This window comes from Eucyclogobius newberryi, unplaced genomic scaffold, assembly GCF_026437365.1.
Source record: "Eucyclogobius newberryi isolate DKJ021-1_F unplaced genomic scaffold, fEucNew1.0.hap1 SCAF_4, whole genome shotgun sequence".
Taxonomy (NCBI): Eukaryota; Metazoa; Chordata; class Actinopteri; order Gobiiformes; family Gobiidae; genus Eucyclogobius; species Eucyclogobius newberryi.
Genome location: NW_027316056.1, coordinates 28,521,779 through 28,545,431, shown reverse-complemented (window position 1 = coordinate 28,545,431; position 23,653 = coordinate 28,521,779). Strand labels below are relative to the sequence as shown.

Genomic DNA, 23,653 nt, shown 5'->3' with positions numbered 1-23,653 from the left:
ACATACCTCCCCTCGTCTTCTCTTTCGCCAGCAGCTGTTTTTTGAGCTCTTCAATGTCGCTCTTCAGTCTGGCATTTTCCACCATCAGTTTCTTCTCCTCTCTGGCGCTGGCCTGGACCACTGAAATGACACAATGGAGCGTGGGACTGCAGCTGAAAATCGTATGAAAAATGTCCAAACGATGGCCAAATTGTTAGCTCTACAGTCACGACACTGAGATATTGCCGTCTCAAGAACTTTCAGAAATATAAACGCAAGCCAAGAAATGGTTTGATTCCAGTGAAATGACAAAAAGTAGAACTACAGGACATAAACCATCATCTTTTCACCACAATTTAACTGCAGCTAGAGATAAACCTTGTGGTCTAAACATCTGCCTAAAGCTTCATTTTAACTTTAATGCAAAGAAGGCGCTGCACAAAATGTGACTATACAAATACTTTTGCAGTTTGTGGTAAATTCAAAGTACCGTATTATCCGGACTATATGTTGCACCTTTTTTCATAGTTTTGGCCGGGGTGCGACTTATACTCCAGAGCGACTTATATGTGGTATTATTTGTTATTTTCACACTGACAACCACAAGAGGGCGCACTTTGCTCTAAGCGACGCAGAAAAAGAATCAGCACTTCCTCTTCCTCTGGAGTTTGTGGAGTTGTTTAGAAGTGACACAGAGGAAGAAGAATTCAATGGATTTAGTGATTTGGGGTAAAACTGATGCTTTGGTAAACTTGTTAGCATGTTCTTTATGCTATAGTTATCTGAATAACTGTTAATATGTTACGTTAACATACCAGACACTTACCACAGTTCTGTCTGTGCCTCATGTAGCTGAAGGTGTTAGCGTTAGCATACGCACACCTATTCACCATGTTCTCTCATCTGTTATCATTTTAAATCGCATTTCAAGATGAAATGTCTGTTCTTGGTACTGGATTTGATCAAATAAACATGTTTTTTCATGCATTTTTTTGGCTAGTGCGACTTATAGTCCGGAAAATACAGTATATCATTCGGGGAAAATACCCAAATCGTCCCTACATATCGGCACAGAAATATCGGCAAATGATTTTTCTGGATTCAACACAATCATTATCAACCATGACAAAAAACAACAATTTGGTCGGCATCGCAGTTTAAGATGAGACAAGAAGTAAAAACAGTTTACTTCCTGTGCAGTAGTATTTAACCAACATAAGTATAGGCAACAGCGTGGTTTGAATAATCGTCATAACATTGTAAACTGCACCGCGTTTCTTGACCGGCTTACTGGCTTTCTCCTTCAGTAGCTGGACTTGCTGCTTCAGGTGCTCGATGATCTGGTCCGCCTCCGCCGCCCTCTGCTCCAGCCTCAACAACGGATTGTGCCCCGACATCCTGGCCAGCGTGCGCGCCAAAAACCTAGCACAGAATATACAAATACTGTAAACAACGAGTCCGGGCAGTACGCAAGAAAACACGGGGCAAAGTACAAACAAAACACAGCCCGTTTGCAGTCTCAACAAAAAACTCCACCGTGTTATTTTCATTGTCGCAACATTGGTTCAAGCTAGATTACACAATTATTTTTAAGTTGTGTAATGAGTAATCCTGTCAATTTGTGATAAAATAGTCCCAACATTATCGTGGACCTTTTACAATACTGTTATCGCCACTGCTAAGCTTTAAATACACAGTTTTGTAGTGGCGCTCTACGAATTGACACTGGACTCGAGCTGAAGATGGATTTTATAAGGTTAACAAATGGAGGATAAAAAGACAGGAAAACACCAGCTGGCCCCAGATGAAAACAGAACGCAGTGGGACGAGGAAATTTGAAACACAAAAGCACTGCAGTTGATAAAAATCAAGGATCAAAGCTCTGTTGTGTGTGTGTGTGTGTGTGTGTGTGTGTGTGTGTCTTTAAACAAAACCCTTGATTTAAGCAGCAACAGTGGAGAACTAACAACGTAGGCCACAATAAAGGCGGATCATGTTTAGATATTCTCTGGAGATGCACAGCGCTAAATGGAGTCAGAGTCTACTTAAAAAAGTCTAAAGAATCAAGTTCTCAAGTCTAACTGCGGTGGATACCAACCGCCATAAAACACGGAAGAAGAAGAAGTATTTGAACGTGCTCAGAATCAGAATAAGGTTTATTGCCAATTGTAAATGAACAAAATTCACAAACATAGGAACTCGATGCAACACAAACAACAAAACATTGAACAATGAATACAAAACATGTCATGGGTTTGGGATTAGAAGGGACCATGTGTGATAATAAAGAGCTGCAGTACGCTTTTAAGATAGATGAATAAATGCTATTTTTTTTAAACGTTGTTAAACTGTATCCATTCTAACTGTAGCCCACTCTTGACCGGTCTAAGTCGAGCAGTGTGTCAGTCGACTTATGTTTGCACATACTTTATTAGTAAAAGGGGCCTCTGATTACAGGTTCAGGCCCTTCTAAAAATAGACATGAATGAATGAATGGAGAACCAAAAAAAACAAATAGCCTAATATGCTTCTAATGTTGAAGGGAAAATGTAAGCGACAGTTTACAGTAAAGGTGTTGCAGCTTGTAAATGTGAAAGTGTATCGTTTCAGTTTCTATTTTGATTACAAGTTAAATGACTTAAACACCTGCTTGAGTTTGGCTATTTAAGTATTTCTAGTCTACTCATTTTCAAAAGTATATCCAAATGGTCTAATCTAGAAGCTACTCCTCCCTTCAGCATGAATAAAAACAGTAAAAGTAACCTTGTTTTAATCAGTAGGCCTGATTATATGATGCAGAACAAAACAAGACAAACAGGCTGCCCTGATTATGAAAATTATTTAAAGAATGTGAAATGCAAAACATCATTTCACATTTCACTGCTGAAGGATAACTGATAAAAATGCGTTTTAAAATAGCCCCCCGTGTAGCGTTACATTTTAGATTAAATTGGAATTAAAAACATGTGAATAACATATCAATAAAACTGGTCCATGCTTCGAGCGATGCTTTTCAGGCTGCTACAATAGCCCATTTGGCTCAGATACACGATCATTGAACATACGCGATTGACAAAATCTTCAAACTTACAGAAATATTGTACAAAATCTTCTAACTTACATGAACGCAGCACCAACCTCGCACGTTTTGGGGACCTGACAGCAGCTGGAGCCAGAAAAAAAACCCGGCAGCAAACAGACAGCAACACACAGGGCCCACACTGCAGACGTATAACTACAGGGATCAAGTATCTCACAAGCTAGCAATTGGTTAGGGGAACATCCACGTGATCTACTAGTCAGCAAGTAGTCTTAGTAGTCCTCGCAGTTGCCTTTCCGTAATTTTATCATTCGTCAAAATTATCTAAACAAAATAAGCAAATTAAAAATTGACAGGCAACCCATCTGTTTAATTATCTCAAATGCGTGATAGTCGTTGTGTAAACAGTTGTATCTTCCTTTCGTTTTGTTTTTTTCTTATTATATTTGTCGCACGGCTTTTACGTCATTGGTCACGTTCGCTCAGCTGTCCCTGTCGAATCACAAACAGAGGAAATTACACCTTATTTACAGACACAATCCCTTTTAAAATGTCTCTAAAAGCTGCGATTTAAGCGTGAGTAAAACGCATATGTACACAATTCCTACACTGAAAGAATCTTGCTATGCATTAGATTTTTGTGGATAATTTTTTGGTTTATGTTGAGCGGTAAACAGGATATGGGGATGTGATTTTTACTTTCATCATTAGCTCAAATTGTGACGCTTATATTGTAATTGCTTGAAAAACTTAGTGATCGAACATTGAAAATATGCATGCAAGTGTCATATTTCCTTCATAACCCTCGTGTCGTCTGCAGTGCTGAGTGCAGGATGATGCGGGCCCTTAAAGATGCTCAGCTTGGGGCTTTCACCTTCTTTGCCTCAGCCTTGCCCCATGATGTCTGTGGAAGTAACGGTCTGCCTCTTACTCCAAACTCCATCAAAATCCTGGGCCGCTTCCAGATCCTCAAGACCATCACACACCCCAGACTCTGTCAGTATGTGGACATCTCCAGAGGAAAGCACGGTGAGCTGCAGGGATCAGGGGAAAACCGGAATATAGAGTGAATTCTAATATAATAATAATAATAATAATAATAACTTTTATTTATATAGCGCTTTTCAGTGACCCAAAGACGCTGAACATATATATAAAAAAAGGGGGGGGGGGGTATTTACAGACAGGGGGGGACAGCACGTACAATACACATTAATATACAGATAAAATGAACAAGACAGAAGAAGTAGAGAGAAAAAGATGGGGATGTAACAGGGGGTAGAAGAGTAGGCAATGGGGTAGAGGAGGCTAGGGGTAGGCTTGGGTGAAGAGGTATGTTTTTAGGCGGGATTTGAATGTTGTGAGTGAGGGAGAGTGGCGGACAGGTTGGGGGAGGGAGTTCCAGAGTCGGGGTGCTGTTCGGGAGAATATGTATTATGTTTTCAACACTTTTTAAAAACCTATATATATTTCTGCTTGTGTTTTTCTCATCAGAACGGCTGACAGTTGTTGCCGAGCACTATGAAAGCAGTTTAAGTGACTTCCAAAAGCGGGGGAAAACGGCAAGGTAATAAGCTATTTCTGAAATGGATAAAATGTTCATTGCTGTACACGACAAGTTAAAGTCCCACCGTGTCCCAACATTTAGCCAGAAAAAGCCAATAATAAAACCATGATTTGTTTTGTCTTTTTTTCATGTAGGTTGTTTTTATTGCACTGAAAAGCTTGCAACTTTACTCAGAATGTGCTTGCATCTCCACAAACCTGACTCGTACTTGGCCATGAGGAGCGTCTTACCGCTTGTCTCCATGGAAATGTTATTCCTTTGGCTATATTATATTCCACGGTCTTTGAATAACCCTTCTTTAAGAATGGTTTTATATATTGATCATGCAAGTGACATGCCACGTCCAGAAAGTTACACGGTGTTGCTTTAAGTGGATAATTGTTATAGTAGTAGTTAATTATATGTGACACTTTTACTGCTGTGGCGGGTTTCAAAGTTTACTTCTAGTACTAATATTATTTGTACTCCCTACTACTACTACTACTGCTACAGTACGTGTGATTACAAACTACTTTTACTTTCATTGTAGTAGTAAATCTTTTTAGAAGAATAAAGCACTTCACTTTCACCTCCGCTAATGACGTTTCTCCAGTGCAGAGAAGGTGCTGCAGGTCGCTTATGAAGTTCTCGAAGGCCTGGAGTTCCTGAACAAACATGGCATGGTCCACAGAGCTTTCGGCGGACACAACGTGCTCCTGGACTGCAAGGTACAAAACACACAATGAATTTAGCGCGCGAGGCTGTGCTGTTAATCAAAGTGGAATCAGACTTAAGATTCCAGAGTCATTTCGAATACCGAGAATTCCACAGCCAAATCCGCTTGTGGCGTGGCGCAAGAGTTCAGTCCTTTGAAAGAATAAACTGAACAGAACTGATTGAAAGTGTGTCTTGCAGAGGTTTACGAACATTATATTCAAATCAATATCGTTTTCGTTTTAGGGCAACGTCAAGCTGGCAAAGTTTGGGCTCTATCACATGACGGATCACGGAGCAGACGTGGACTTCCCCATCGGGTAACGTTATCCGCGGGGTTTTCAATAGGCGCCGACTGCAAAATGATTGCCTGGTAGATCATTTTTATTCATGGCGATCGAGTTACGAAACATCTCTTTTATCTGTGTCCAAACGGGCCTTGTATGTTTTTATCAAGTTAAATTGGCAATATCCTTTCGCCAGTCGAGAAGCAGCAGCGTGACTGCGATAAAACATGTGTCCGGTAAATGTTACGCGTGTCAAACGTTATTGAAAAGTCTATCACTGAATTTCATTGTTTTTCTTTTCTTTCAAACTGTCAAGCTTTTTGGTTTTACGTATCAATAAATGACTAAACCACTGTCATAACATTGGCCACAAACAGAAGACAAACCACGCAATAAATCGAATAAATCTTAAACAGTTTTGTGCGATATGGATCCATTTGTCAGGTACCCATCGTACCTCGCTCCAGAGGTGATCGCCCAGGGATCGTTTCATCCGAGCGACCGTTCCCATGACGATGCTCCTCCTCCGTCCGGCCACAAGTCCGATGTGTGGTCACTCGGGATTCTGCTGTTCGAGCTGTGCGCTGTGAGTAAAAACGTAAAACGAGTAAAACGTTTTGCTGAAGTGCATGTTTCTTGACACTGTGTTTGTGTTGGCGCCGCAGGGAAGACGGCTGTTGCAAAATATCGAAATAAGCGAGCGGCTAAAGTTTATATTGACTTTGGGTAAGAGAGATGAATGCAAACGTTTTAAAGTTATTAATTAAAGTTATTTAAAGTTATAGTATGTACGAGAACATGACTATGACACGTTCTTGTACTCAGGCTGCATGGACGACATTGTTACTGTCCTTGCTGAGGAACACGGATGCCTCGATAACATTAAGGTAGTTCCAACAATGTATTTCCTCTTCTTTTATTCACGAGAAACATGCTTATGCAATTTTAAACACGGTCACGTTCACAGGATCAGCCTGAAAGTGTTCTGGAGTTATTGAGGAAATGCTTGACCTTTCTTCCATCCAAAAGGTATTATGTGTTTTGTGTTTTTGTGTGAAGGGTTTGGCAGTATGCAGTACGCAGAATACTGTGGTGTTTTAAAGAAACATACTGTCCACACAGATGGGAAGAACGATTTTGTTCTACTTTCTACAATTTAAAAAAAGCTACAGCTCTGTATTTCAGTATTTAAATATGTCAATCTTTTTATTTCTTATGCAAATTATAATGATCCATTACTTCTCACATGTTTTATATATTTTAGGATAAGGTTTCATTTTTAATGAATATGCCATGTGTAATATCTTCATTATGCACGCAGGAATAAAGCAGGGAATATCAAAATTAAACCTACTTTATACCTGAAAACCAAGTATCGGACAGAGGGACAATATGGACATAGTTATGCCAAAGGAACCAATGCATTTTATCTCCACATATTTGGGATTTTACACAATGTTTATAGTTAATTCAATAGACTTTTATAGGATTTTGATAGCAAGAAGTTTTACCATGTTAAACCCTGCTGTTTGTCGCCCTCAAGTGGCCATTAACATGTACTACACTTAACAATAAAATCGATTTAAGCATAGAATTTATGATTTATGAATAACGAGGACTAAAATCGGTGCTAAAATCAGTGCTGAGCATAGTTTTCTGCTATGTATGATTCATTGTGTTATTTTAAACACACTATTAATATTGTAAATGTTTATTTTACTGTCTTAACTGGGTTTTCACTGTTACTTTTTGTTTTATTGGCTGCTAACTTAGCCAAACTAACTATCTATTTGTCCTGGCTTTGTCGTTTATATTTGTTAAAATGACCAAAAACAAGAAAAGTAAACTCACTGGTCGCCCCTGCCGACCCTTTATGCGGCTTCTGTTCTTTCGACGAGATATAAGTATGCAACATTGTTTGCACATTTGTAAATAGTGTCTCTTTCTTCCCTGTTTCCAGGCCGACCCCCGCTGAGCTGCTGGGAGACCCCGTGTTCGCTGGAATCTCCGGCCTCTACTCTCCATTCCAGAAGCCCGTCAGTTTGTTCTCCTCGTCTTTGCGCTGCGCTCACTTAGAACTTCCGGAAGACATCAACGAACTTTGCAAAGGTCTGCCCCCCCCCCAGCTTTACCTCACCGTTTTGCCACCGCAGCGACCTGTAGTTCTTGCTTACGTTTCTAGATGTCGACGAAGACTACCTTTCAGACAGAGCCATTGATGAAGTGTACCATCTGTGGTGTTTGGCCGGAGGAGACCTGGAGAAAGAGCTGACTAATAAGGGCATTATACAGTCCAAGCCTCCGATTTGCACGCTGCCCAAGTACGCACACATAGTACTCTAATGAGGTCATCGCTGCTGTCATTTAACTGCGTTTTGTTTTAGCTTCGTCCTGGAGGATGGCGAGACGTTCGGACAAGCCAGAGATCGGAGTTTCCTGCTGGACGATACAACGGTTACGCTCCCGCTGGGTCAGCTCAGAAATGTACGTGGAGTTATCGGGCCAAATGAGCACGAAAAACCCCAACGTTGTTTGAAATATTTATTTTCGCAATATTTGTGAACATTTGGAAACTTGCCCAAAAGAACTGTATGAATATTACTGTTCCAAAAAAACAAACATAATCTACAATTTTGACCTCACATACTCGCTTTGGTGGATTCGTAATGGCAATATTATACAGTATGAGCAACAATATCTTGGCGTTTGTTATCTCAGATCTATATGTATATGCACACTTATTTTTTTCCGATTTTATTTTTTGTTAGAACATAAATCAACAAAACAACAACAGAATGGGAAAAAAAAACTTTTCAAAAATAAGAACCACAAAGTACGAGCTGGACCAGGTATAATTTAAGGCAAGTAAAGCAGTAAAGCAGATAATTGTCCCATTTTGTCCATTGTTTTTTAAATTTGTCTATTTATAAGTCGAGTCCTGAGGTAATTTTTTTTATCGTGCGAATATCTGTTCTGACATTAGTCCAGTCGTTAATCGTTGGCACAGTTTGAGTCGTCCATTTTCTTATATAAAAATGTAAAAGGCATAAATTGTGCTTATGTGTGTGATTTTTTTTAAATACTTTTTTTTCCGAATATTATACTTTTTTGCAGCGACTGAAAGATGTCGGTGGAGAGGCGTATTATCCTCTACTTGAAGATGAGTGAGTTCCCCTAAACTCGCCTCCTCGTTTTGGTCAAATCCAATCACCGAATCGGCACGTTGACCATGACTTTGTCCCGTTTCTTTGTCCCGTCTCTCAGGCAGTCCAGTCTCCCTCAGTCCAACAGCAGCAACGAGCTCTCCTCCAGTGTCACGCTGCCGCTCATCATCCGCGAGAAGGACACCGAGTATCAGCTGCTCCGGGTCGTTCTCTTCGACCGGCTGCTCCAGGTCTCGTCCCTTCATCTCTCTGCATTTAGAATTACCGTATTTTCTGGACTATAAGTTGCTCCGCACCAGCCAAAAAATGCATGATAGAGAAGAAAGAAACGTATATAAGTCGCATTTTGGGGGGAAATTTATTTGATAAAATCCAAGAGCAATTTTCATTTCATCTTGAAATTCAATCTACAATAATAACAGATAAAGAACATGGTGAATAGGTGTACGTATGCTAACGCTAACACCTTCAGCTACATGACGCACAGACAGAACTGTGGTAAGTGTCTGGTATGTTAACGTAACATATTAACAGTTATTACAGATAACTATAGCATAAAGAACATGCTAACAAGTTTACCAAAGCATCAGTATTACCCCAAATCACTAAATCCATTGAATTCTTCTTCCTCTGTGTCACTTCTAAACAACTCCACAAACTCCAGAGGTAGAGGAAGTGCAGATTCTTCTTCTGCATCGCTTAGAGCCTAGAGCGCCCTCTTGAGGTTGTCCGTGTGAAAATAACGAATAATTTCACAAGTCGCTCCGGAGTATAAGCCGCACCCCGGCCAAAACTATATAAATGGTAGACATTTCTAATAGGTTCAAACGATATCTGCATTTCAATTCAAATGAGTGACTATCGTTTCAAATTCAAGTATCAAAATATGCGGTGAACTGTAGTCGTTTCAAATCGTTACAGTTAAGGTTAGCAGATGTATTTTGTTTTAGTATTGCTCCTCAAATGATATTGCTAATGTTTTACTATTGTTTTATAATTGATCAAAATGTTCTTAGAAAAACAGTACAAGACCCAAAAAATGATCAATCCTGGTTCTCTTGTTGTACCGATGTGCCGCACGTTTGTCCATATTATTCCGTGCAAAAGTCAAGTCTGCATTTCGTAAACGTTCAAAGTTATTCCAGACCAGTCCTTTTGTGAACTAATATCTGAAAACAAATGAGTGAAGTAGTGAGTCCTGCTAATGTATTCATTCTAAACAGTACATCAATGACCTGTGCATACATTGAGTTGATTGATTACCAGTATATGTTTGTGTGTGTTTTTTTAATGTCATTACTTCTATGCTTTTAGGCCTATCCTTACAAGAGGAATTTGGTGTGGAAAGAAGCAAGAGTGGACATCCCACCTCTTGTCCGGGGTCTCGCATGGGCCGCACTGCTAGGCATCGAGGTAAACGACCAAAAAAAAGTGAATTTCAAAGGTTTGACCAGAAATAAAAACACACTTTGGCGGCAAAGTGCAACATACAGCAATGAATTTGAATAATAATCGCAAAATATATCATTTACAGGGCGACATTCAAGCCAAATATGAGAGTATAGACAAAGATACCCCCATTCCGACTGACAGACAGGTAACGTTATGAAGCAAATGAGCACGAAAAAGCGTTTGGACTAACTGTATGTGTGTTTTTGTTGTTGTCCAGATTGAGGTAGACATTCCACGCTGTCACCAGTACGACGAGCTGCTCTCCTCCCCTCAAGGCCACATCAAGTTCAGACGAGTCCTCAAAGCTTGGGTGGTCTCCCATCCCGACCTGGTGTACTGGCAGGGTCCGGGCTCATTTTACCGTCTCACCCCAAACATTATTTTACACGTCGTAGCCCAGACATCCGTACTTTTTGGTCTAAAATGGGTTCAGACTCTAGGTGGCGACGGTGTTGCAGCATTTGGGTCGCACCAGTTTAGGATTACATTATTATATTACAGTTTTGTATGTTATTACTGCAGTTAAAGTCATTTTTCATTATCATTCAGGCTATTTTTTTATGTGTTATATGATGCTCTCGCTTACACGTATTACATCAGAATCAGAAAAGGTTTTTTGCCATTGTCACAAACATAGGATGTTGCTTTGGTGATTCAGTGCAACATATAACGATGAAGAAGAATAAAACGACATATATTGAATCTAAAAGGGCAGGAATTGAAGAAAAACTATTTAAATCTACTATAAGATCAAAAAGCAAATAGGCTTACAATGTACACATAATTAGTTACATTTACAGATGTAGTGCAGAAAGTGAACAGTGCAGTGAGTGATTGATTACTCACTGCACTGTTACTCAATTGTAGTTAAAGTAACAGTTGTAGTTAAAGTAACAGGTTTTTAAAAAGTTTAACATTGAAATAATTACAAAAAAATAATCTTTGTTTTTAGGTTTGGATTCACTCTGTGCCCCTTTCCTTTACCTCAATTTTAACAATGAGGGTAAGTATTTATCAGCGTTTTCTCAGATAATAGATGTGTTTATTGTTCAAATATCCATGTCTTTCTCTTTTTCTCTAGCACTGGCTTATGCGTGTATGTCCGCCTTCATCCCCAAATACCTGTATAATTTCTTCTTGAAGGACAATTCACATGTCATCCAAGGTAACGTTATGATGTTATGTACAATTATTATAAAAAAAAAAAATATATATATATATATATATATATATATATATATATATATATATATATATAGATATATTGTATCAACCCTTTCTGTTTTAAGATGTTCTAGACTGTTATTTTGCCGTTTACAATGAACAAGATATACTAATGCGTTCCAGTCGTCTTTGGAGCTCAGATTGTTCATTTTCAACTCCAACCCAAATCGAACATGGCTACGCCTGCGTTTGGTGAAAGATAAACACTCAAAAGATTAATATGTGATAGTACTTGGTTATTTGTTTCCCTTTTATTGGCTCTGTTGTGTCTCCGAGCTTCTGCAGTTATAAATGCGCTGCTATGCTAATGTAGCTAACGTCTACGCGGAGCTAATGCTAAAATGTACAAAGTCCGGGTGAATAAATTAACTTAAACGGACCTGTATTTTGAGCACTTTACTTGCTTTTATTGCTTGATTGAGTCGTTACTTTGACGTAATGGTAATTTTCTTTCCAACTGGAACACAACAACTCTGAAACGTCACGTCCAGGTCCGAGTTCTGACCTTTGAGGACGACTGGATCCTGGAAAAAGCTCAACATGTCACCTTTAACCACAAACGTGTAAAAATGTCACTTTAATCAGAGACAATTTATATCTGCATCATCAAAACAAGTAGTATTTTGATATCGATACATTTTGATGTATATTTCCCACATCTAGACGCACGGTCACGGTTCAACTATGGATAATGAGAGAAGAATACTTTGAAGATTTTGCCGCCTCAAAAGAATAAACCTCTTTGTCTCATTGTAGAGTACCTGACCGTCTTCTCTCAGATGATTGCCTTCCACGACCCTGAACTCAGCAACCATCTGAATGAGATCGGCTTCATCCCAGACGTAAGTGAACAACAGACAGAAAAACAAAAGTCGTGGTTCTTCCTTTTACATGTCTTTATAGAATATGTCATGGATCGCTCTTTGCCTGTTGTGCCACTGAGATTTGTGAATTATCTTGTCTATTCACTGACTCTTTACCTTGTATAATCTTAAAGTGACAAAAACAGACAAATATTTTACATTTATGAGTCATTTTGGACTGCAGATTGAAAGAAAATACCTAATTTTGCTTCAGAAATGTTCGTAATTATGATATATATTTAAGCTAAGCCCTGATGGACGTTGCATTGAAATTGCACAAATCCTTTACCAAAAAAAATGCATTTGATCAATAAATGCTACAGATAATCACCTCCAAATAAAATGAAAGTACAACAAATATTGATTGTATTATGATGATTTGGCGTAACCACTGAAACCACTTCATGCTTTGTTTGTCTGACAAATGCGTTTAGTTCTATTTCATCCCTACTGACCGCCAGAGGCGGTGCATAAAGCACTGGATGATCATCCTTGCGCATACACAGGTCGAGAATTAATAACAAAAAAGTCACCTTTGACCCCCCGGTGGCTCACGTGAGTCTATATAGTCACGTGACACCGGGAGCTCAGTCCCTTTTCACCTTCTCGCATGCAGGTTGTATACGTGGTTGTTCGGCTAATATTGCTGTTTTCCCACAAAGTTTGGTTTGTTTTGCCGCTTGTAGCCTGTTAGCCCTGTGACTGTGGTACAGTCGGTGCAGCGAGTTCGCTCGCCCTCCTGGGGCTGCACAAGCGTGTCGGACCTGTTGCAATAGGAGGTATATTTACGTTGTTTTCTACGACTGGTAAGTACCCCTTTAATGCATTTCGCCGTAGCCGTGCGCTCGGTAGTTTTTTGTTAAATTTGAACCGTACAATTGTACCCGGTTCTGTGTTTACCCGTGCTAAAGCCGGTTGTTTGGTTTACTGATACAGCCGCGCGGCTCTAAGTTCTAACTATAGCCGTGTTCGGGTCATTAGTTCTGAACTGCTTTGTTTTCAGCCAGTTACACACCAGCGGTGGCGTTTTCGGCTCGACCTGGTGGTTACATGTAGCTGGTTTTGTGTTTACATTGGGTCATTAGTGGCGTGCTCAGCTCAGTCTGATCCCGCGCGTCTCATTCACATAGCGGGTCATTAGTGGCGTTCCCTGCTCGACCTGACCCCGCGGTGTCCCCTCATATAGTGGGTCATTAGTGGCGTTCACTGCTCGACCTGACCCCGCTGCGCCCCTCTTACCGGGGTAGGTAAGAGGTTTTACATCTTAGAGTCGCTAGTGGCGTTCCGCTCGACCCGACTCTATTGGCTCCGGTCTTATCATGCTGGAGTCCCTGTGCTGCCGGTCCTGCCTGGCGCCGCTGCAGCCTGACGATGGGCATGATCTCTGCCCTGCTTGTCTTGGAGTGGATCATCTTCGGGAGGCACTCTCCGATGATGCTTGCTCCAACTGTTCGGTTATGCCCCGGTCTGTGCGAGTGGCGCGCTTGGCGGCTTTCGAGGACGCTTCAGACTGGTTGTCTGTGGCGCCTCCGAGTCAGTTACCAGCTGGCCAGACTGAGGGCCTCAAGCGGCCGTCCACGGCTACTCAAGGCGGCCCCCCATTTAAGAAAAAGAAGGGCCCCGGGAAGTTAGCGGCTCAAGTGAGCACGCTGACATCTGAACTGGCCCAAATGCGGGCAGTTATCCAGACTCTCCAGACTGATGCCAGTCGTGTGGTGGCACAACGGCATGAGGGGCATGGCACAGCCTCAGTATATGATGACGTCATATCTGTGGCTGCTTCAGACACGCAGTTTCAGCTGGAGTCTGACCTTCTGAGCTCCAGAGTTTCAGAATCTGGCTCACTGGCCTCTGCCGGCTCTCAGGCCGACAGTGATGACACTGTCACAGCGGCTTTGCGGACGGCACTTTCCCGCTTAAAGCTGGATGTTCCGCGGGATGAGGCGGCACCCTCGAGCGCCTTCTTTCGGCGCCAGGCTGCAGCGTCCCACTTTGCAGTTCCTCCCTCGGAGGAGTACATTAAGGAACTGCATGCCTGTTGGACAGACCCAAAGGCATTTTCGAGGCCTACTTCAGATGGCAGGGTTTTGGCACTGATGCAGGATCCTCAGAAGCTTGGCCTGGGACATATGCCGGCAGTGGAGCCGGCTATTGCCTCCCTCATCGTCCGCCCAGAGGAGTCTTTACGGACTAATGCCCGGTGTCCACGACCACAGTGCCGGGTTACAGACGACCTTCTGTGTAAAGCGTACGACATGGGAGCTCGTATGAGTCGCATTGGGAACTCATTGTCTCATTTAATGCTTGGCCTGTCGGTTTCCCTTGAGACGGTGCCAGTGGACCAACCAACACATGGGCTGGTTGATGCCTCCTTGCAGGCTTTTGCCCTCATGTCAAGGGAACTAGGGCGACTGCTCTCTACATTAGTGCAAGCTCGCCGCCAAGTATGGCTGGCACAGTCTCTGCTCTCTGAGGCCAGTAGGAAGACCTTGAGGGGTGTTCCAGTTCTTCCCGGAGAACTATTTGGCCCGGCCGCCCTGGAGGCTCTAGAGCGCACGGCCCAGGCTTGCCGTACACGGCAACAGTTGGCGGGGCTTCATAGGCGGGGGTCTCATCGACCGGCTCAGGCCGCCCCTCCCGTTTCTTCACGGAGATACACACCACCGCCAAATCATGACTCAGACTTGCAACAGGCCCCAAGATTTGGATTTCGTCCGTCCCGTGCGTCCCGTTCCTCACAGCCCTGGGTTAGATCCTGGTCGGATCCTGGTCGGATCCGAATGACAGTTATTCAGGATTCGGCCAAGGCTCAGGCGCTCTCTCAGGAGATTCGCACCTTGCTGGACAAGGGGGCGATAGTTCCTGTGGACCCCCTGCTGGATCCAGGGGGCTTTTATTCCCGTTATTTTTTAGTACCCAAGAAGACGGGCGATTTACGCCCAGTTCTGGACCTCAGGGGTCTAAATATGTTTTTAAAGGTACTCCCTTTCAGAATGTTGGCGGTCAGACAAGTGCTCCAGGCGATCTCCCCAGGCGACTGGTTCACAACAGTAGACCTGAAGGATGCATATTTTCATGTCCCCATTGCACCGCCACATTGGAAGTTTCTCCGCTTTGCTTTCCGGGGAGAACACTTCCAGTTCAGGGTCCTGCCATTCGGGTTATCTCTGTCCCCTCGAGTGTTTACAAGGTGCGTCGCTGCAGCCTTGTCCCCCTTGCAGGCCCAGGGGTTGCGGATTCTGCCCTATCTGGACGACTGGCTCATTTGTGCGCCCAGCCACGAGCAGGCGCTTCAAGATACAGAGACTGTGCTCAGGCACGTGGCCAACTTGGGGCTGCGGGTGAACTTGGCAAAGAGCTGCCTTGTGCCGTCACAGGCTGCACAGGCTCTGCTGCGGCACAGCGAGACGTCTCCCCTCCAGGCGGAATCTCCTTTCTCAACTAGGGGGTCAGATTCTGCACCCCAATCCCGAGCGCCTGAAGCTCTGGGTATAGCCGCTGCAGGGCCCGGCCTGACCTTCTCGAGGTACGCCGGGGAGATTGGGAACACAATAACCAATGCTCGTGCCCGGTCTACCCGTCTTCTGTATTCCTGCAAGTGGAAACTGTTTGACGCCTGGTGTCGCAAAAGCGGGGAGGATCCAGTGCATTGTGCTGTGTCAACGGTGCTCGCATTCCTGCAGGAGCTACTTGGCCAGGGGCGCTCTCCATCTACCCTGAAGGTATACATTGCCGCAATTTCTTGTGGGCACGTGGGGTGGAATGGTTTCTCGGTTGGCCGTACCCAAGATATTTCCCTTTTTCTAAAGGGTGCTCGGCGTTTGCATCCGCCGGCCCGGTCTGTGGCCCCGGCGTGGGACCTGTCCCTGGTGCTGGAGGCGTTGCGATCCTCTCCATTTGAGCCTCTGTCGCAGGTTGACCTTAAATGGCTGTCAATGAAGACGGCATTCCTTCTGGCGATGGCCTCTGCGAAGCGGGTGAGTGAGCTCCAGGCTTTGTCCGTGGCAGACTCCTGTTTTCGTTGGCACCCCGACAACTCTGGGGTTTCCCTTTGGCCGAAATATAGATTTTGTTCCAAAGGTGATTTTGTCGGAGGGGCACAACCGGCCGCTACAACTTGCACGTTTTGGTGCGGGATCTGCCGCCAAACAGCTGTGTCCTGTCCGTGCGCTTGAGGCATGTGTGCGTGCTACAGCGTTGATACTCAAATCTGAGAGCCTGTTTGTTTGTTTTGCCGGCCCGCGCAAGGGTCAGGCTCTGTCCAAACAGCGTCTCGCACGCTGGATTGTTGATGTAATCACGGAAGCCTATACTCGACAAGGGCGACCGTTGCCGTCCGGGGTGAGGTGCCACTCCACAAGGGGGCTCTCAACTTCGTGGGCCGCTATGAACGGGGTGTCCTTGGACGTGATCTGTGCGGCGGCCTCTTGGACATCCCCGAATACATTTCCAAGATTCTACAGAGTGAATGTGGTTTCTCCACAACCGCTGGAAGAGGTTATCTGGCAACACTCTTCTGCGTCCCATTGAGGTATGGTTTTATCTTTTCCTCGGGACCCTGCTGGTATTCGTCATCCAGTGCTTTATGCACCGCCTCTGGCGGTCAGTAGGGATGAAATAGAACGAAAGTTACGACTGTAACTACGGTCCTATGAATCCCGGATGACCGGCAGAGCATCTGGTCCCTCGGAATTCTCGTGCGTTGCGAGAAGGTTTCCAGGGACTGAGCTCCCGGTGTCACGTGACTATATAGACTCACGTGAGCCACCGGGGGGTCAAAGGTGACTTTTTTGTTATTAATTCTCGACCTGTGTATGCGCAAGGATGATCATCCAGTGCTTTATGCACCGCCTCTGGTGGTCATCCGGGATTCATAGAACCGTAGTTACAGTCGTAACTTTCGTTTTTAGTTTCACATTATACTGTCTATGGTGGATAATATTTTGTTGTCCTCATCACTCTTCACAGCTTTACGCCATTCCCTGGTTCCTGACAATGTTTACACGTAAGTATCACCTAAACTGTGAACAGTATTAATACTTCAAACACATAAAACTAGATATTTCTCTTGTACATTTTTCAAGAATTATCTCCTGATATGGCTAAACAACTACAGCGTGATGGTCATATTGAACATAATTTCATAACACTCTAAATGTACTTTCTCTGCTGTTAATTCTTTGATCTCCTGCACAAAAGTGGCTTTGTTAGATCTACATACTTTGTTATCCTGTCTTAGCGGGACATTGACATTTGAATTAATTTGTATACGTCAATGAAATACTCGATACTAATACTAATAATCAACGCGTTTGAAGAGACACCTTTTCTCACTCTCCTCATGTAGACGTATTTCCACTGCACAAGATCTTTCACCTGTGGGACACGCTCCTCCTGGGTAACTCCTCGTTCCCTTTCTGTATCGGTGTGGCCATCTTGCAGCAGCTTCGGGACCGCCTCCTGGCCAACGGCTTCAACGAGTGCATCCTACTTTTCTCTGACCTCCCAGGTAAAAACAAAATAACCTCCCTCGCTGGGTTTTTTATGACAAGATCCTTTTTACGTGAACGTGTTTTGATGCTGCAGAGATTGACATTGAGAGATGCGTGAGAGAGTCCATCAGTCTCTTCTGTTGGACCCCCAAAAGTGCCACATACAGACAACACGCTCAGCCACCCAAACACGCGGCGGACAACGGCTTCGGAAAACCTGTGTCCTACTTTTCCTCCGAGTACCAAAACATGACGAAGACTGAGTTGGTAGGTATAAGAACGCCACAAAATAGTGTTATTTCCTATGCCAGTGACTGTATCTGTTTATTCTGAAAGGACGTTTACTGTGACCATATCATTAACGTGTCCCTATTTTTAAAAGTAATATAGAGTGTAAATATAGGATGTGTATAATGGTACTGTTGAATGTGTTTAAATACTGCATGTGGGGTGACTAGGAAGGCTAGACTCGGGAGGCCAGACTCGGGAGGCCAGACTCGGGAGGCCAGACTCGGGAGGCCAGACTCGGGAGGCCAGACTCGGGAGGCCAGACTCGGGAGGCCAGACTCGGGAGGCCAGAGTCGGGAGGCCAGAGTCGGGAGGCCAGAGTCGGGAGGCCAGAGTCGGGAGGCCAGAGTCGGGAGGCCAGAGTCGGGAGGCCAGACTAGGGAGGCCAGACTAGGGAGGCCAGACTAGGGAGGCCAGACTAGGGAGGCCAGACTAGGGAGGCCAGACTAGGGAGGCCAGACTAGGGAGGCCAGACTAGGGAGGCCAGACTAGGGAGGCCAGACTACGGAGGCCAGAGTCGGGAGGCGTAATGGCAAATCCTTTAGTCTAGTCTAACCCTAAATGTGTTATTTACTTGAAATAACAACACTGTGAAGTCTTCCAATCCAACTTAAAAACAACAAAGTTGACCAAAGCGCTTGACACACAAACGCACATAAGACAAAGTGAAACAACAGAATAAACTCACATTTAAAAACTAAAGTTAACATTCGAAATTGTGTTAAAAAGACTTAAAAACAGAAAGCGACTTGGTTTGTCTAAGGTGCACAGGGAGCTCAGTCCAGGGTTTTGGCCCAGCAACAGAAAAACATCGCTCCCCCCTGTTTAAAGATCGGTGAGTCGACCTGAGAGAACGTGCAGTGTAGGGCTGCCGCAGGTCGGACAGATGTTGAGGGACAAGGCCGTGTAGACGTTTAAAAACACATCAAATCTGTGTTAAAATCACTGCGATAAGAAGCTGAGAGCCAGCTTCTTTTTAAGATCAGAGTGACATGCTCTTGTTTTCTGTGCCAGTTAAATGCAGAGCAGCCGCATTTTGGACAAACTGTAGTCGGGCCAGTGATGAGTTGCATTGCGGTGGAACAAACGCCTCGGGTTTGGACGGTTTCTTGAGCTAACGAAAGGGGGCTTCATCTGGACTGAGCTATAGACCCTCTGTCTTTTTATCATTCAAATTAAGATAATTCAAAGACATCAGTGCAAGAGTTGCTTTATGCAATGACCATTTTTCAGTGGTACATAGCTTTGTCCGTCGTCAGCTTAAAAAGGAATGTCGGAGAACTGACCCAAGTGGGAGGAGCTTGAGAGTAAAGAAGAGGGGCATGAGCATGGACCCTATGATTCCAACTGATTCCCTTATTTTCAGTCAAATCAACTGTTCTGGATGGAATCAAGGTCAGTTTGTACTCCAAACCCACAAACATTTTACAAAATTCTTCAAGAAGCCTTAAGGTAAATGTCATTTTAGTCAGATGTTTTAGGACAAAATCCACACTCATGATAAGGAGATTGTTCAAAGGACTCCTCATTAATAGGAATGGCCGATGGCCCGATAAAGGACAGTTCTTAAGCAATGATAGAAAAGTGCAGGGTTTCACTTACGCCAAATAGACCATTGTGTAAAGGTTATTGTGAGTATTTGGAAACATGTTTTGTTGTGTCATTTTCGGTTGTAGTGTCGAGAGCCCATGTCCCTGTGTGAGCTGAAAGCAGAAGTGTCGCCTCGGATCTCTGCAGATGACCTCATCGACCTGTGTGAGCTCTCATTGGTCGCACCCACCAAAAGAACCAAGTCCGGCAAACCCAAAATCATCTCTGTCGACATTCGCAGTTCCGAGGAGTATCCTTATTAAGTTTGTATAAGAAGAACTGTGCATTCGTTTTTGTTTAATATATACTTTTAACTTTCCCTGAATCAAAGTACTAAATGTTGTTTTAAGACAGATACAAGTGCAATTAACTGAATGTAAAAGTATCACATAGAAAACTCCTTAAATCCCTAATGTGTAAGATCTCTGCCAAAAAATACACTTAAATTACTGTAATTACTTAATGACAGGTCTTTTTAAAGTGCTGTGTTTTTTCACAAACTTGACTCTCTGGTCGAGGATCTGCTTGTCTCCGTGGAGATGTTCTTTCTTTACCTCTAACGTTCCAAAGAAGGACAAAAAAGTGGTCCGTTTCCATGGAGAATGTTCTAAAGTTTGTTTTTTACCTCCCTTCTCCATGGAGAAATGCAGATGCCAGCCCACCACAGGATCCTTATGTGGTGCTGCTTTAAATTAAAAATGAAATAAAAATCATTATAATAATTAGGATTTTTGTTGATAAAACAAAACAAAACACAACAACAGAACATTCCGGCTGATTCTAAGATAAGATTACAAGTATTTACCATGACACTATTATAATAAACACTATGCCTTATGCCTTTATATTACAAAACTTCTCATGAAAATTGCTGAAATGTGGGTGAAATGTTCAAACCTATGCTTGTCATGAAAAGATCCCTGTCGTGCATCTTGCTTGTCAAATCGTCCAAAGACACATATTTGAATCCTGTCTGAAATCTGCATCTGAAATCCAGTTCAGAAGCACACTTTCCCTTGCACAGAATGTGAGCACTTTAGAGAGTTGGCATTTGTATTTCCCAGTGACAGTGGTATCCATTAATCTAAGCAGCATGCGTAATATAAGTAATGGAAAAGAACTTGTCAATTTCAAATTTTATAACATGCCAAAAATAATGGATTTTCCCACAGGACCAAAAGCCCTGAGTGAGAGTAACAACCTCTATTCTTCACTAAAGACATAACAGAGAAAGGTCTGAATAAAATGTATGTTGCTGGGAAAGATAATATGTGCGTGATGTAGAATTCTACGTTTTACATTATTACAAATACTTGGAGTAGTGCTAAGTATTTGTAACCCTCTTCACTGCTTCACCCCATCCCTCATCACTAATGTCCAGCTAGTTCTTTTCCCAAATCACCTTCACGCGAGATGCTTAAGTGAACGTTTCGAATTACTTGTTTGGAAATGTAAAACTTTATGGAGCAAAAAGTAAAATCATTTCACACAGATTTTGAGAACTGTTTAGCATGTTAAATGTAGTGATATTGTTAAAGAATCCTTGGTCAGCAAAGGTCACTTCGGATCAATTTCTTAGTTTTGCTGAAGTTGAAGTTGAAAAAAACCCCAAAAAACTACTTTCTACTTTTCAGTCCAGTTAGTGAGGTAAAAGTAAAAAGCACCAACTGTAAAATATACTTAAGTAACATTTTTAGGTGTCTGCATTCACTAGTTAGCAATATTTTATTCATTGTACATGTTTTTTATAACCACATACAGTTCTCCCCGCCACGTTGGGCACACTTCTCAGCAGTGATGCGACCTGCTGCTGAGTTGGCAGATGATTTGCCCAAAACAGAAACTGAAGGAATAAAAAGTGAGAAGTGTGAGGCCTGAAACCGTCCATTTGATCAAGCACCAGACGGCATCTTAAGCAATGCCTGTCTGGGGAAGTTTGGTGAAAGTGTCAGCACCTCAGGACAGTCCTCTTCACAATGTTTTAACAATCAACCCCATTTCAGAACTTTGCATCACCGTAAAGAAGTGAGGAAGAATACAATGAAGTTGCATACATACAGTTCTACACATGCACATTCATACTTTTCATCCCACTGAAAAGACGACCAGAAACGTTTCTACATATCAGCTTTCATGTCCATGTTTAGGTGCTTGACTTTCATCGAAAAAGCGAGTGTGACGTTTTGTTAATGAGCTTGCCACGCCTACATTTGAAATTGCATCAAAAATCTAAGGAGTTACCTCTGGTCGCACATGGGTGTAGTTCATTTTCAAGCCTTTTGACTGAAAATCCAAAGTGGAAAAATACGAGGGATAAAGTTTTGAAAAAATTGGGTTCCGCCCACAATAGTCGCCTCCCTGTGGGGTTTAGGGCGTGGTCACAATATAATTTTTTACTTGTCCTGAAATAATAAGGTATGTTACCAAGTTTCATACAAATTTTGAGGTGTCACTATTGAGCCATTTTGAAACGTTGTTTTTAGACTCCTGTTCACTTATTGTAGTTTCAACTAAGTCAGTGTTTGTTGAATCAAAGCCCAGATTAAAGTGTAACCTGAGCAGCAGAGCTTCAAACAGAGCAGACAAGAGCTTTAGCCTGAAGCTCTTTTACTCAAGTTACACTTTAATCTGGGCTTTGTTTCAACATTGACTTAAATTGTTGTGGAATGCTTACGTTATCGTTCTGTAAAACCATCCAGTTGTTCCCCCTTAACCTGAGCGTGTGCAGTTACAGCAGGGGCCACATTTCAGGGAGCATAAACGTCCCGTTCAGCACGGTGTTTAGCCCGGACGGGGAGCTGGTGCAGTGTCCCACGACAGGAGTTCTGCAGAGCTACAGAGGACGAGTGATTGTGGTCATCAGTCACGCCATGAAGAGCGCTGCTATGGTGAGAAGACTTTCAGCCAAACAAAATGGAAACAACAAAAACAACATTTCACATTAGAACTTAAAACTCTGGGAAACACCATTCTGATCTGAAGAAATTGAGATTTAAATACAATTTGTGATTTTATCATTTTAATCTAATGGCGCAGCGCATCTCAAAAGATAGGAACACCAAAAAATTTAAAAGTAGGTAGGTTTTTTACCTTTTAAATGAATGAAAATTTTCCAAACTCATTTTTTTTGGGGGGGGGGGGTCATTTTCAGACCATCAATTTTCAGTCTAAATGTGTTTTTTCTCAACTAAATTTCAAATGCAACTGAATATTCACAACTACATGTGTAATTTTTTAAGCATGCCAAATCGAGTGAGACAAATGACTTCCAAAGGTGTACATACAATATCTAGATGAAAAATATCCACACGTCTAACGCCGTTTTCCTCTGTTTCTTTTCTAGTTTGCGACGCACCTGGTCAAAGTGAATTTCCCTCGCGTTTGCGTCCTCGACGGAGGCATCAACAAACTGAAACCCACGGGACTGCTCACGGTTCCCTCACCTCAGATATGAATCCCGTTTGCAGATTTTGTAATTATTTTATGTGTCATTGTAAAGAACGATACGCTGTCGGGGAGATTAGTGTTCACATTTCCAACAATGAATATTAAAGAACATACGACATTCTCGTGTTTTTCCTCTTTATTACTTAGTTTTGTCGGATAGTAAATACTTTTATTAGCGTTACATCAGTGAAGTTGTAGTTAGTAAAGTTGAAAATTAGTTCTAAAGCAGAATCTCATTAACAAGCGTTGACATTTTATGCGCAATTAACACATTTTAAACAATAATTTAACAAAATAGACATGTTAAAGGGTATTAATAGTCACCGAATCATAACTATTGTGTAATTGGCATGGACTTTGGTATTTGTTTACGGTATGTTGCTAGGTAACAGTTTTGGAATGACCTCTACAGACCATCACAAAATTGTCAAACAGGAAAAAATAAGTACGTTTATTTAGTAAAATTGTGCATTTTATCATGCTTACTACGGGCAAAACACGGCCCATAGTCAAATATGGTTTTTCGACACCAAAAGATTCCCAGAAACACCTCACACACCGTATTTA

The 23,653-nt window shown here is 42.6% G+C and overlaps 2 protein-coding genes across 4 annotated transcripts in view; one reads left to right on the top strand and one right to left on the bottom strand.

Annotated features, from left to right (window-relative positions):
* aimp1a (aminoacyl tRNA synthetase complex interacting multifunctional protein 1a) overlaps positions 1-23,653 on the bottom strand; it is a 91,664-nt gene that overhangs the window by 4,600 nt on the left and 63,411 nt on the right. Inside the window, exons 1-3 of one of the 3 annotated variants that reach the window (XM_072462338.1) lie at positions 3,101-3,181; positions 1,271-1,401; positions 7-120 (exon numbers count right to left, since the gene is read on the bottom strand). In XM_072462338.1, coding sequence (XP_072318439.1) covers positions 7-120; positions 1,271-1,401; positions 3,101-3,102 — 247 coding nt within the window. In that variant the 5' untranslated portion in view covers positions 3,103-3,181. Of the gene's footprint in view, positions 1-6; positions 121-1,270; positions 1,402-3,100; positions 3,182-23,653 lie in introns of those variants that run through there. The other 2 variants (XM_072462340.1, XM_072462339.1) reach the window with 2 other exon arrangements.
* tbck (TBC1 domain containing kinase) lies at positions 3,524-23,197 on the top strand. Its single transcript, XM_072462330.1, has 26 exons — positions 3,524-3,595; positions 3,840-4,048; positions 4,514-4,586; positions 5,179-5,293; positions 5,526-5,599; positions 6,011-6,152; positions 6,232-6,292; positions 6,392-6,453; positions 6,534-6,595; positions 7,527-7,675; positions 7,749-7,887; positions 7,951-8,050; positions 8,681-8,730; positions 8,831-8,960; positions 10,045-10,143; positions 10,265-10,327; positions 10,400-10,526; positions 11,135-11,185; positions 11,264-11,347; positions 12,163-12,248; positions 17,238-17,274; positions 17,617-17,778; positions 17,856-18,028; positions 19,726-19,889; positions 22,368-22,527; positions 22,983-23,197. Exons 2-26 carry the CDS (start codon positions 3,853-3,855, stop codon positions 23,091-23,093), a joined length of 2,670 nt encoding a protein of 889 aa, XP_072318431.1. The 5' UTR covers positions 3,524-3,595; positions 3,840-3,852; the 3' UTR covers positions 23,094-23,197.